We start from the raw sequence: 14,859 nt of genomic DNA, 5'->3' as shown, positions 1-14,859 counted from the left end.
AAAAAAACAACAACATACAACTGTGAAATCTGCCTGAATACTTTTCCCATTTAAACTTTATTTTTTCATTCAAAACACAAGAGAAAATAAGATTTCACACAAAACGGACTGAGCTAAATAATTGTTTTTCTCGATTATTCTGTTTTTGTGATCATTGGGAGCAGAAATCCTAATCACGATTAATTTTTGATTAATTGCACAGCCCTAGTAGAAGTCTGGTTCAAAGCCTGTACTGTACAACAACTTGCCTCTGAGGTTTCATCCGTTAAGGTTCACCGGGGCGAACTGCCCCCCAGGGTTCAAACTCCGAGACGAGATGCCCTTCAGCCGTCCTCCAACACTACCACACAGGCCTTGGGTTTATTGGCTGAGGCTCCCCGCCCTCTTACACGTCTTCTAATGATGTGTGTGTGTTTGTGGCAACAATGATTTGATAAGAGACTTTAAAAGTCACAGCCTAGTGCTTGCTGTAAGGAGTGCTCTTTGCTAATAAAATCACATATATAATATCCATATATGTATATATTTTAACCTTCCACTTAACCCCAGAGGCCCAAAACCCACATAAAAATCTACATGAAGGTTTATACCCAGACCCATATCAGTCTTGGTAGGGTTACAAATAGGATCCATGTTCAATAACAACACGTTTTAATTACCACAATCCACAATAATCCACAATTATGCACAATCTATCTAAGAACGAATCGTTCAAAGAAAATTGGAGAGAGACTTTCCACGGTTATGCTATCTAAAAACGGAAAATAAACAGATTTCATGAACAGATATCTAGCATATTGTTGCCTATGTTGTCCAATTATTAATGTGGTATCAGTCCTGAAAATCCTATAATAGCCTTGTAGTAATACACAGTGGGGCCGTTTGAGGAAAGAAACACCTAGGGCAAGGTGTGATCCTTGCAGAGGTATTAAAATTGCATATATAACTGAGGTCCTTGAGAAATCTCTCAGATAAACATCTTTTTAATGCTTCTTTTTGAAAAACATGCCTATTAGCTAAAAAAACAAAAAAAGTTTCAGTTTCTCAAAATTGCAGAAGTGTTCTTTTGGCTTGTTATCCCGGTGAAGTCCCAGGTGTGATGGCTGAGCAACATCCATAAAAAGGTTATTCAGTTATTGCAGTTTTTGTGACTGCATGCTCACAATCCATTTGTGTGCTTGTATGTGAAACGAAGAACACTTAAACAGTAATGACTGCATTTCTTTTTTTACGTTAATGCTTATTTTCAGGAGAAGAGACTTTAATGACAAGGCACCTTTATTTATTCTCTGGGTCGACCACTACCTCCCTTCAATGCCAAAATACATCTGAAAGACGTCACAACAGCCTTTCTCATTTAGGAACTGGTAGAGCTGCCCGAGGTCCATGTGATTACCTCTGTTCCCATGGGGGTCAAACATCGCCTCTTCAAAGCCTGTGAATTTGCGTAGGGAGTCTATGATTTCAACAGTCCCGCTGTCCTTTACCTGACGATCAAGGGGAGTATCCTCTCTATGTCGAATCAGGATCTTCTTCCAGGTCAGAACCTTCACTCTGTGAAATAGGGGGAAAAGAGTTTGGAAAATATTCAGCCAGGGACCTCAGCAGCAGGCGTCTGGCTGTGACATCAGCTGCTAAAAATACCATCACGCAAGATACCTGGACCAGAACTCCTCGCAGGCAGAATGAGGACCTTCCACACACACAATTCCAGGCTTCCCGGGCATGCTAAATCCTGACAGGCCCAGCTCCTTAGACCACTCCAAGATGTTCTTCCTCTTCGTCTTGTTGTAGATGTGATGACTGTAAATCCACAGTCGGCTGAACACTTCCTGTGGCCGTGGAGAGGAAGACTCCTTCGTAGGAGCCGGTGCTGCTGATAAGCTATTATTAATGAAGAGCTGCAGGTTGTCTTTCACCCAGTCCACAGCTGAGAGCACACACACTTCCCCCTGGCAGTTTTCCATGAGGTATGCATTGAGAGCTGTGCGGATCTGTGTCTGCTGGGCCCTGCTGAGACCGGCACACCTAGGACACGCATAAACCATGCTGTGAGAAGGATTCAGCGAACATTCAAGGCCACTTGGAGTGGAAGTTTCCTTATCTTAATTATGTAAATTTGATTTTAGGATTTGTTTATCAACAGAGATTGATAAGTGTTACCCTATCCCTTTAGCAATTTTTATAACTTCTTTCTTTCTGCAACAGTCACAACCTCTTTTCTCTGTGTCATTAGTCGGTTGATCATCTATGTTCTTTTCATTAATTTCATTTTCACATTAGACTACCACATAAATTACAGTTGTCCTTGGCTTCTGTTAGTGGCTCTTTGTAGTTCGGGCTTTGCAGGTTTATGGAATGAAAGCTTTCTCTGATAGAATAGCAAAGTTGAAATGTGTGTGCATGAGTTATTAATATCTGCTTGATAATGACGTTTTTTCATGAAATGTTACAATATGGTAATTTCAAATTGCAGGAGCTGATTTGACTTTTCATATCACATTCTTGCATGACCTCTAAATGGTCCAACCGCTCTTTGTTTGGAAAAGGCTGTACATTGATTTAACAGCGATCATATGTATAAAGTCAGTAGAGATAGACCGGTTTTATCGGCCGGCCGACCAAATATCGGGCCGATATTAGCGTTTTAATGTGTGTCGCATCGGCCGATATGCAGCTGCTCGCTAATAGTTTTTACCCAGCATTATTTCCAGGCAGCTCTGTGTTGCTGGAGACCCTGCAGTTCACGTGCAGACCAAGCACTGCCCCCCCACCACTAGCACCATGGCAGGATTCACTTACAAATCAAGCACTTTATTTAAATGGCTACTTTTCAGGTTTATTGTTTTCATACATTGTTTAAATGTGTTGACAAAGGACATTTAGTGACGACCTGATTATATCGGTCTTATAATATGTCAGCCAGCAACGCATCACCAAGGCTGTGTTGTAGATGGGGATACAGTTAACCACATGCAGGCACCCATCCATATGATGCATATTGCACACATCAGTTGGGTGAGACGAGTGGAAGATGATTGCAGAAGAGACACTAATCTGGGTTTTTCTTTAAGATTTTTAAAGAAATAGCGGAGCAGATTCTGAAACAAATCCAGTGTGGCAGGGTTTACATTTTTAAGATTTAAATCGAGGCAGCAAAAGCAGTATCGGCTCCAAATATCAGCAGCCCGTATCGGTCATCAGCTAAGGCTGATGGGAAGAAAAAAATCGGAATCTGCACTAAAAAATCCATATCAGTCGATCCCTAAAAATCCTATACTATACAGTCTAGGGTGTACTGACCTCCCTCACATTACATTATAATGCAGACCGTAAAAACGGATTATGAATATTATGTTACTATTTTGCAAAATAAAGTTTTCCAAAATAACAATTGTGCACACATTTCATAAGAATTCGTAGTAAGTAATGGTTTGGCCCAACCACAAGCACACATCAAAGTGGAAACATACTGGCTTACCGGACTGTTATCTCTGGTAACACCCTGGGATATTCGGATGGATAAGCACACGTCAGAATGACATCCATCTGAAATCAAATGAAATGATGGTTCAGGACAGCTGAAATCACAATGACAAACTAGGCCAGTCTGCTGTTGGTTACCCTCTCCATGCCCGCAGTGTCCAGCTTCAGTTTGATGAAAAACTGAGGTGTTGAAGGAGGAGGGGGGCTGTCTGCTGAGGCGGAGCCCTCCACATAGTCCCTGAGCTCCGCTAGGGCCAGCTGGTCTGTGATCTCCAGCTCGTCGTGGCCGGGGAACATGCTGGTCAGCAGCTCTATCTCCGCGAGCTGACACTCAGCCCGCTGCATGGACGCCTGGGTCCGCGCTAACACAGGAACGATCCTTCTGTCTCCTCCCTCAACGATATCCGAGTCTGGTCCCGCGTATGGCATTCATATATGTAATAATGTAAGCTATACGTGTATGTAACTTCTACAGAAGGAGATGAACAAGCAGGGTAACAACTCCGATTAGCGCACTCCTAGTCCTGTGACGTTACCGTACTAATGGAGCTAGTAGTAGCGTTGTTTCCACTCGGACTGTTTCAAGCGACGCACACAGGAAACACACGTAGCGTTACCGAGCAGCAGAAACAGCGGCCCCCCATCACTTTGTTCCTCTGTTGTCTGCATGTCTCACTGTTTTTCTGCCAGATCAGCGGAGGGCTTTGTCGCCAAATTGAAACTTTGTAGTCCCCATTTCTTATCCGACGGCTCGCGCACTTTAAAAGCTGTAAAACCGTTAATGAGCAAACCCCCGTTAACCCCGCCCGGGTGACAGAGTTCTCCACATGAAGGAAAGGAAACTGAAAGCTTGAAGGTGTTAGGCTCCGTTTGAGACAGTAAGTTGACCTGAGCCCACACACTAATACTAGCAGTCTACGACTGGCGGAGGATGGTCATGAAGTTGAACGTTACATTACTTGTGTTTTCCTCTGGCATTGAATGCACCATGTTGATGTAAATTAGCTGTTAGCCATGTCTTCATGTTACCTCAGGTGACCACAGGTGACCTCAGGTTACCTCAGGTTACCACAGGTTACCTCAGGTTACCACAGGTGACCACAGGTGACCTCAGGTGACCTCAGGTGACCTCAGGTGACTACAGGTGACCACGGGGTCTGCTTTTCATTCAGTCTTGTAATTGTGCTCAACGTCAGGTGACCATGGGAAAGAAAAGGGGGAAAGACAAGAGCAATAGAGAGGACGATGACATCGAACTGACCGGTAAGAAATATTATCATCATCTTCATGACATAAAACAACCTGTAGAAGGCCTACTAGTTCCCACTGTGTGTGTGTGTGTGTGTGTGTGTGTGTGTGTGTGTGTGTGTGTGTGTGTGTGTGTGTGATCTGTATAGGTCCATCCTGCAGGCATATTAAGAAGGGGACAGACCAAACTCTCCTAAAAAAACTCTCTGGGAATTCTGATTGGACGAGTTGCCAGGATTGTAAGCATGAAGAAAGTAAAGAAAATATCAGCACCACCGCACCCCAGGACTCTGAAGAGGAAAAAGAAACAGCACCCATATGGATGTGCTTAAAATGTGGCCATAGGGTGGGTTTATTCAACCAATTTATTATTCAGATTTTGGCAACATATGAAGTGACATTTGCTAAAAGAGCAGATGCATCTTTTCTGCTCTTTTCTCTAGGGATGCGGACGCAACTCTGAGAACCAGCATGCCATCAAACATTCGGAGACTCCTCGGTCGGATCCGCATTGCCTGGTGATCAGTCTGGACAACTGGAGTGTGTGGTGAGTATATTGCTGTGGTGTGTTAAAGGAACACACCGACTAATTGGGACTTCAGCTTATTCACCGTGTCCCCAGAGTTCGATAAGTCGCAGCACCTGAGAAGCCCCGTGGTGAGGAGCACAGAGTTCCCCTGGAGTCTTCTGGAGTAATAATCACTCCGCCCAAGTAGCAGAAGTAGCAGTGCTTCGCCTTGCTAAGAGTATAGTTCCCAGTTAGTATGCGGTTCGAATATGGCTGTGTGTCATGTGACCATACAAATCACCACATGTAAATGGGAACGTGTTGGCGTTATTTTGTCACTTATTGGGAGCAGTAGCTAGTTGGAACCAGTTCCCTGCCAGATCTGTGCTAGGCTAAGCTAATGCTGGGGCCGTGACAGAGTGACTGCAGCACGGAGATGAGAAGGGTATGTACTCATCTAACTCTGAGGACACGGTAAATAAGATAAAGTCCCAATAAGTCAGTTTGTTCCCTTAATCACGGAGGCATGAGTTGTGCTTGTAGTGCCGAGTTACCTGTTCTTTTTTATGTGTTGCCATACTTGCAGGTGTTACATATGTGATGATGAAGTCCAGTACTCCAGAACGGGACATTTGGCTCAGCTGGTGACTAACCTAAAAAAGCAAACCTCTGCAGACCCCGTAAAGAGACCGCAGAAAAGTAGGTCCCATCGGAACGTTAACTATGTTTTGGTTTCATTGTATGGTCAAACTGTATTATTGGAATGCCATGTCTGGAATCATGTCCACTTGGTCGTGTTTGGTTATTTTAGGAGTGAAGGAGGAAGACAGCTTGTTGGAAGTTGATCCAAAGACAGACACTGTAAAAGCAGATAAAAGTGAGGACACAGAAAACAAAGAAAACAAGGACCACCAAAAGAAAAATGCCAAGAAGGAGAGCGTTGGGAAATCCCAAAAGTCTGGCACATCTGAAGACAATGGTGGTGTTTCAGTAAAGGGGCTGAGCAACCTGGGAAACACGTGTTTCTTTAATGCAGTCATTCAGGTAATTCAGATTCAGATTGGGCTTTATTGGATGTCAGTCTTGAGTTAGAAGGACTTTTGGAGTTATTGTTAATTGCTGATGTTGTCTTTTCCAGAATCTCTCTCAAACACAGCTCTTAAGACAGACTCTGAACCAAGTGACCCAAGAGAAAACGAGTGTTAACATTAAACCTGTTGCCTCATCAGATCTGGTGGGTGGCTGTTGTGCTTAAAATGTGTGTTTTTAACTGTGAAGATGGTAGATTTATCCTGGCTTATATACACTCTTTATGACTTTTAAGACTTTTTTTTTTTTAATTATGATTGCAGGAACCTATCGTAATGCAGTTAAACCAGCCTGGATCCCTTACTTTGTCTATGTGTCAACTGCTCAATGAGATCCAGGAAACCAAGAAGGGTGTGGTAACACCGCGGGAGTTGTTCACACAAGTTTGTAAAAAGTGAGTGCAACTACAAGTTGAGGTGGAATTAAGGTGCCTTACTTCCTTGTTGTTGATTGTGTCGTCCCCTTTCTGCAGGGCTGCCAGGTTCAAAGGATTTCAGCAGCAAGATAGCCAGGAGCTGCTGCGCTACGTTCTGGATGGGATGCGAGCAGAGGAGATCAAAGTACACATACAGTTTTAATCAAATCTCTATACATCTCATTAGTGAATGTTCATCACTTGGAATTCAATTCAATTTTATTTATAGTATCAATTCAGAACAAAAGTTATCTCAAGACACTTTACAGATAGAGTAGGTCTAGACCACACTCTATAATTTACGAACACCATGCAATTCCAGTAATTCCCCCAAGAGCAAGCATTTAGTTTGACAGTGGCGAGGAACCGAAAACCTCGGGTGGTGAGGAAAACCTCCTAGGACAGACCCAGGTTCTTGGTAGGCGGAGTCTGACGGGGCCTGTTTGGGTATTTATAGTCACAAATAAAGATAATGAAACTGTGACTAGAAAGAGTAGTATAGTATCGTTCATGGCGTAAATGTGGACTGTGTAGCTGTCCTGGGGGCTTTGTGTAATGTGACAGTATAAGCAGAGCAGTACTGCAGTGATTGCATTGCTTGTAAGCTGGTATGCATTTCAATCAGGAGAGGCTAGTGAATGAAGTCAAGATGAATGTTTATTATATAGATGATATGGGATACTTAAGTCTTGGCAGATAGTCTTTGGCACTTAGACTCTAGAGAGAGATTTGTAATCAAGGGGCGTCTGCCCTGATCAGCGGCGAGATAAATCCCCCCATGGAGTCCAGACACTGGTGGGGGGTGCTAATGAATCTGAAGAATCTGCACAGATTGGTAGTGATGGGAAAGGTGGAGGACACATTTGCACTTAAATGACCGTCGACAGCAACAGAGAGAACAGATTTAAATATCGTTAGAGCCGTAAATTTACAGAAGGCAGAGAGAATCCTACTTATCAGAGGCAGCAGCGGGGGGATAGGTTTAACAATGTAGGTGTGTCACTGAGCTATTGGATGGATGTGAACAGCTGATGAGATAAGCCCCTGTTGTTGTCCTGTCAGACAACAAGGAAGAAGAAGTGAAAGTGTGTGAGAGGATTGATTGCTGATGTGTGAGAATGAAAAAGTATTTTCTTTCTGACTGAACTCATGCTATAGCTTCATTGCACTGTGCACTTAGATTTTTTTATTCCAGGTTCATTGGCAATAAGTCATTCATATTCTAAATTAAGTCACAAATTGAGGACACATTATGTGTGAACTGCAAAGTATCTTGGATTAATAACATTTTTCCCTCAAATATAATGACCTGGGGGATTTTGCTCTCCCAGAAAGACACTCCGATAGGTTGGTGAATTTTTAGCTTTTGATAATCAGAACGTTAAGAGGATGAAATGATTGTGATTCTGCGAAAAAGTTGTACATACACAAAAAGAGCCCCTACTTGTGCTTTATAAAAAAGTTATTTTTTATAGTTCACATTTAAAGATTGCGTTTGTCTCTACAGAGAGTAAGCTCAGGGATCATGGAGGCATTGAAAGAATCTAGACAAATCTCCGATGGAGAGCAGCTGAAAACATTGGTTAAAGGTAAGTAACTGGGCTATAACATTACATACCTTGTAGTCAGTATCATGCCAAGAACAAATATCTAACTTTGTTGCATCCTACTATAGTATACAATATTGGTGCACCTAATATTTAAATGTTGCCCTCTGACAATGATGTTCTGATTTTAGAGTATGAGAAAAATGGTTTTCCAAAAAACTTTGTTGACCAAGTTTTTGGTGGGGAAACAACCAGCACCATAATGTGTCAGCAGTGCAAAACGGTATGTAGTTTAGACAAAAGTGTGAGATAAGCTGTCAGTGTCATGTCATTGGTCAAGTTAAATGGCCACTACTGTGCCCTTGCAGGTGTCTGTAGTCACAGAGATGTTTTTGGACCTTTCCCTTCCTGTTTCTGACGAGGTAAAGCCCTTAAGTGTTTTTTGACAATTTGTTGAGCAACTATTTTTTCACGTTTTAAACGTTACACGCATGTGACTACATCTTACAGGCATTCAGAAAGAAGAACCTGAAAAAATCTGTTCAGAACACCAGTGAGTCAAGCCAGGATGGCAGAAACAGCCCTGCTTTGACCAAAGGGATTGATGACATTCCCACCGGGTCCAGCAGCAAGTACCAGCAGAAGAAAGCCAAGAAGCAGGCAAAGAAGCAGGCAAAGGTACCTTAAATCATCTTTTTGATGGATGAGTGTTGAGTCATTTTGCAGAATAAATGAAATTTGGTTGTATTGTTTCCTTATCGTGGCTTACAGCATCAAAAGAGGCAGCAGAAGATTGAGGGCAGAGTCACTTTGGACAGTCTCTCATCTCCGAGCCACACCGAGAGCAAACAGACTGATCCTACTGCAGATGCAAAGGACCATGACCAGGACACGCATGAAGAAGCCTCACTGAGTGAAGGAAGTCCTGCAGAAGCCAGTGTGTCTGAACAAGACCAGAAGAACAGTGACATGGTCCAGGATGAGAAGGATAACGCAGAGGATGAGGATTCAGTGACCGACTGCGACTCATCAACTACGTCATCAGTCAACAACCGCTTTACCGTCTTATCAGAGGAGCAGCACTCAAAGGAGAGCGTCTTCGACGATGACAACATATCTGACATAGATCAGGAAGGAGAAGAGGACACACGGCTGGTGAGTGAAATGGAGAAAGTAACCCTGGATGATGCCTTCATAGAAGAGCCTGATGCTGTGGACCACAGAATGGAGATTGAAGATGAGCCACTGGAAGCTAAAGAGTATACTGTAGTAAGTCAGGACCCGGAGCTGGCCTTCCAAACACTGGCTACCAGGACAGCCCCTGAGAAGCAGGAGTGTTCAGTCCAGTCATGCCTTTTTCACTTCACAGAAGTGGAAACCCTCACACAGAACAACAGCCTGCTATGTGTCACTTGCACTAAACGGCAGCCAAACAAAGACAAAGCCGGCGGTAGGTGGAATTTCTCTGACGGACGTGTTTTCTGTGCCGTACAGTATCACAAATCCAGTAGTTCTAACAAGGCAGGAAGCCAATTAAATTTTGTATATTTAGTTTTTCTTTCTTAGGTTTTTCTGCTTCTTGTTCTTTAAACAAAGCACACTTTTCCATTTGGGGATCAGTGAAGTTCATTGTCTTTATTTGTGCTTTGTTCAGAATCCAAGAAGAATGTCTACACTGATGCTTTGAAGCAAATGTTGATCTCTTCTCCCCCACCAGTGCTTACCCTTCATTTGAAGAGATTCCAACAGGTAAGACACCTTTGATCCATCTGTTTTTATTCCCACAGCTGTGATCCAACTATTTAAAGAGCATGACACGTTGTTGTTTTTGTTTAGATCATTTTTTGTCTTTGTAAGGCACTGAGACACTTCCTTTCATGGAATCACTTTTGTTGTTTCCTCTAGAATGGATACAGCATTTGTAAGGTGAACAGACATGTCCAATTCCCCCTGATTCTGGATCTAGCTCCTTTTTGTGTGGTTAAATGTGAGGTAAGTATTGGGATTAATAGCCTTTATTAAATGTCATTCCATAGTCTGGGTGAATACTCGATTCTGATTGGCTGCAGGGTGTCCATGAAAAAGGGATGTAGGACACCTACTAAAGGAGTTCTGGTGGAACTGACTGTTTACTGTTTGTTCGTCCTCTGAACACCACAGGATGGTGCTAACACACGCTGCAGGAAGTATACTGCCCCTCTGGACCGAATGACGTTATCTCACATCCTGTTAACTGTTCAGGTCGCTACTCCGGGCTGCGGCCGACATCATCAACGTTACACGGATCGTGGCTAAAATTGTTCGTAAATGTCCTTGTATTGTTTTTGGGACAATGACGTGGCTGATAGCTAGCTTCTCTTGTTGTTCAATATACTGTCAGTTTTTTTTTTACTGCTAGCCAACTGTACACAATGTTATTGACTAGCATAGCGTTAGCTTTCTGGCTCGTAGCTGAGCGGACTATAAATATCTTCCGTTGCTAAGGGAGGCAAGTCGTATCTGGGTCTTTCCTATTCCCTGGAGGAGTGAACAACGTTTGCATTGCATAAGAACCTTATAGGATAGTTAGGATAGATAGTTATTGTTTGTAAAAACTTTAGATTTCAATTGGAAAACAAATTAAAATATAAACTAATGTTTTAAAAAAATGTTATTTGGCAAGTGACCAGCATGGTATAAGCGGGTTAATGCGCTTCTAGGTGTCCATTGTCAGGTGTTGATGGACTGCTGCGTGTCGGACAGCTCACGCTTCTGTCGCCTCCCCGTCGTCCATTAATACCGAACAATGGACATCTCGTCAGGCACTAACCCTTAATACACTCAAAGGCCTTTGTGTAAATGTTAAAACCCGACCGATAAAGGATTATTGAGGCCGATATCGACCCCATCACTAACAGGGACGTTGTAGAGCGTCCTCTGGTGGACAGACCATCACTAACAGGGACGTTGTAGAGCGTCCTCTGGTGGACAGACCATCACTAACAGGGACGTTGTAGAGCGTCCTCTGGTGGACAGACCATCACTAACAGGGACGTTGTAGAGCGTCCTCTGGTGGACAGACCATCACTAACAGGGATGTTGTAGAGCGTCCTCTGGTGGACAGACCATCACTAACAGGGACGTTGTAGAGCGTCCTCTGGTGGACAGACTATCACTAACAGGGACGTTGTAGAGCGTCCTCTGGTGGACAGACCATCACTAACAGGGACGTTGTAGAGCGTCCTCTGGTGGACAGACCATCACTAACAGGGACGTTGTAGAGCGTCCTCTGGTGACAGACTATGCAACGCCATCACTAACAGGGACGTTGTAGAGTGTCCTCTGTGGACAGACTATGCAACGCCATCACTAACAGTGGACATTGTAGAGCGTCCTCTAGTGGACAGACTATGCAACGCCATCACTAACAGGACGTTGTAGAGCGTCCTCTGGTGGACAGACCATCACTAACAGGGACGTTGTAGAGCGTCCTCTGGTGGACAGACCATCACTAACAGGGACGTTGTAGAGCGTCCTCTGGTGGACAGACCATCACTAACAGGGACGTTGTAGAGCGTCCTCTGGTGGACAGACCATCACTAACAGGGACGTTGTAGAGCGTCCTCTGGTGGACAGACTATCACTAACAGGGACGTTGTAGAGCGTCCTCTGGTGGACAGACCATCACTAACAGGGACGTTGTAGAGCGTCCTCTGGTGGACAGACCATCACTAACAGGGACGTTGTAGAGCGTCCTCTGGTGGACAGACTATGCAACGCCATCACTAACAGGGACGTTGTAGAGTGTCCTCTGGTGGACAGACTATGCAACGCCATCACTAACAGGGACATTGTAGAGCGTCCTCTAGTGGACAGACTATGCAACGCCATCACTAACAGGGACGTTGTAGAGCGTCCTCTGGTGGAACAGACCATCACTAACAGGGACTTTGTAGAGCGTCCTCTGGTGGACATCACTAACGGCAACGCCCATCACTAACAGGGACGTTGTAGAGCGTCCTCTGGTGGACAGACCATCACTAACAGGGACGTTGGTAGAGCGTCCTCTGGTGGACAGACTATGCAAGGCCTCACTAACATGGACATTGTAGAGCGTCCTCTGGTGGACAGACTATGCAACGCCACCACTAAAAGGGACGTTGTAGAGCGTCCTCTGGTGGACAGGCTATGCAACGCCATCACTAACAGGGACTTGTAGAGCGTCCTCTGGTGGACAGACTATGCAACTCCATCACTAACAGGGACGTTGTAGAGCGTCTCTGGTGGACAGACTATGCAGGCCATCACTAACAGGGACGTTGTAGAGCGTCCTCTGGTGGACAGACTATGCAACACCATCACCAACAGGGACTTGTAGAGCGTCCTCTGGTGGCAGACATGAACGCCACACTAACAGGGACGTTGTAGAGCGTCCTCTGGTGGACAGACTATGCAACGTCATCACCAACAGGGACGTTGTAGAGCGTCCTCTGGTGGACAGATATGCAACACCATCACAACAGGGACGTTGTAGAGCGTCCTCTGGTGGACAGACTATGCAACGCCGACACTAACAGGGACGTTGTAGAGCGTCCTCTGGTGGACAGACTATGCAACTCATCACTAACAGGGACGTTGTAGAGCGTCCTCTGGTGGGACAGACTATGCAACGCCATCACTACAGGGACGTTGTAGAGCGTCCTCTGGTGGACAGACTATGCAACGCCGACACTAACAGGGACGTTGTAGAGCGTCCTCTGGTGGACAGACTATGCAACGTCTACATAACAGGGACGTTGTAGAGCGTCCTCTGGTGGGACAGACTATGCAACGCCATCACTAACAGGGACGTTGTAGAGCGTCCTCTGGTGGACAGACTATGCAACGCCGACACTAACAGGGACGTTGTAGAGCGTCCTCTGGTGGACAGACTATGCAACGTCATCACTAACAGGGACGTTGTAGAGGTCCTCTGGTGGACAGACTATGCACGCCATCACTAACAGGGACGTTGTAGAGCGTCCTCTGGTGGACAGACTATGCAACGCCATCACTAACAGGGACGTTGTAGAGCGTCCTCTGGTGGACAGACTATGCAACGCCATCACTAACAGGGACGTTGTAGAGCGTCCTCTGGTGGACAGACTATGCAACGCCATCACTAACAGGGACGTTGTAGAGCGTCCTCTGGTGGACAGACTATGCAACGTCATCACTAACAGGGACGTCGTAGAGCAAACTCATAACTTGGTTGACCATCCACTTTTATTTTATTTTTTGAATAATAATTCCTCAGAATAATTTATTTGTCATTATAAATGACATATGGGCCATTATTAATGCTGATATATGGGTCTGGCTCTAGTAAATGTGTCATTGTTAATTGTAGTCTGAGCACTAAGTAAAAGTTGTCTCCAAACAGAAGTTGATGGAGGGAGAAACTCGGCTTTTATACAGTTTGTACGGCGTCGTAGAGCACAGCGGAACGATGAGGTCAGGCCATTACACGGCGTATGTGAAAGCACGACCCGAGTGCCCTAAACCCTCATCCAACGGACTCACAGCTGAAGGTAGGTGTACTCTGGCGTGACAATCAATAGAATATTAACTTGGTGCTCATGTTTTATGTATCTATTAACATATCACTTCCCTTTAGGACATGCTGAGCCGTCCAGAGGATCCTGGTTTCACATCAGCGACACAAGCGTTCAGCCCGTGAGCGAGAGTAGAGTCCAGAGTTGCCAAGCCTACCTCCTCTTCTATGAACGAATTCTTTAATCCAACTGTGCCTCACCACTCAGGAAATCTGCCTACCTGCTGCTTCAGGGATCTAAAACAGTCACCCAACCAGTTTTGACTCAAACTGGGCTGTGATGAAATGTTACTGATTATGCAGAAGCTACAGTGTTGACATGTTCATCAAGTTTTTCAAGTATTCCACGAGATGCTGCTCTATGTTTCTCACGCTCACGGGAATAACCTCGAGATGGACAATGAACAGATTGTGGTATAGAGTGCTGCATAAATGAGTCCCAAAACCCGGAAATGAGTTAGGATTTTTGCACGTCTGGTTCCTTCGTAAGTCGATCTTAACAGGCTGAAGAGATTGCCACGTTTTGTTCTACAGCATAAAATACGTCGGTAAATACGCCTCGTGTGAATTTTGAAGCTTTTACGTGTCTTAAAAAAGGAGGTTGCTAACAAGTGTCTAAATGACATAGCAGAGGTTGTCAAACATTAGCTTTTTTCTTCTGGGTATTGCATTTGTTCCTTAAAATCATAAATGTTTTAATTTGTCAATACATGAAAGACTTTGTTTGCCACAGAGCTTATTTTCTGCAATAATCCAAAATCGGATGGAAAAATCCTGTTGGCGTTTTGTTGGGGAACCAGGGCTGGCCTACAGGAATACTGCCCTGCAGCACTCTATTAATCAGGACCTGTATCTTATATCATGGGGTATATGGCAAGGAACCCGAGATGGACTTGGACAGATTTTGATATTGGATTTGTACACGTGACTGTACAAATCAACTGCCAGAGATAATTAAAGTTGGAGGAGAATTCGTTTGTAAAACCTATATAAA

General features: G+C 44.4%; 2 protein-coding genes across 4 annotated transcripts; one reads left to right on the top strand and one right to left on the bottom strand.

The window, feature by feature from the left end:
- Positions 1–634: 634 nt before the first annotated feature.
- Positions 635–3,989, bottom strand: rwdd2b (RWD domain containing 2B). The gene is made up of 4 exons (XM_032512155.1): positions 3,625–3,989; positions 3,482–3,549; positions 1,660–2,028; positions 635–1,554 (listed from the first exon to the last, which is right to left on the bottom strand). Exons 1-4 carry the CDS (start codon positions 3,913–3,915, stop codon positions 1,302–1,304), a joined length of 981 nt encoding a protein of 326 aa, XP_032368046.1. The 5' UTR covers positions 3,916–3,989; the 3' UTR covers positions 635–1,301.
- A 120-nt stretch (positions 3,990–4,109) lies between these two features.
- Positions 4,110–14,849, top strand: usp16 (ubiquitin specific peptidase 16). 3 transcript variants are annotated; one of them, XR_004331452.1, is made up of 19 exons: positions 4,110–4,364; positions 4,683–4,749; positions 4,884–5,080; positions 5,178–5,281; positions 5,829–5,941; positions 6,054–6,286; positions 6,381–6,476; positions 6,595–6,725; positions 6,804–6,891; positions 8,254–8,335; positions 8,485–8,576; positions 8,662–8,715; positions 8,804–8,971; positions 9,065–9,743; positions 9,948–10,042; positions 10,199–10,285; positions 10,454–10,592; positions 13,695–13,842; positions 13,929–14,036. XR_004331452.1 is itself a non-coding variant. In XM_032512150.1 (18 exons), the coding sequence occupies exons 2-18, from the start codon at positions 4,689–4,691 to the stop codon at positions 14,048–14,050; spliced, it is 2,550 nt and encodes an 849-aa protein (XP_032368041.1). In that variant the 5' UTR covers positions 4,110–4,364; positions 4,683–4,688; the 3' UTR covers positions 14,051–14,849. The 3 variants fall into 3 exon arrangements, 2 of the variants coding, with proteins under 2 accessions (XP_032368041.1, XP_032368042.1); XM_032512150.1 differs by lacking the exon at positions 10,454–10,592 and having other exon boundaries at positions 13,929–14,849; XM_032512151.1 differs by lacking the exon at positions 10,454–10,592 and having other exon boundaries at positions 4,297–4,368; positions 13,929–14,849.
- The last annotated feature ends 10 nt before the right edge of the window (positions 14,850–14,859 follow it).

Source organism: Etheostoma spectabile, chromosome 3 (assembly GCF_008692095.1).
Source record: "Etheostoma spectabile isolate EspeVRDwgs_2016 chromosome 3, UIUC_Espe_1.0, whole genome shotgun sequence".
NCBI lineage: Eukaryota > Metazoa > Chordata > Actinopteri > Perciformes > Percidae > Etheostoma > Etheostoma spectabile.
Note: the sequence above shows the minus strand (reverse complement) of the source record. Positions and strands in the feature narration are given on the sequence as shown.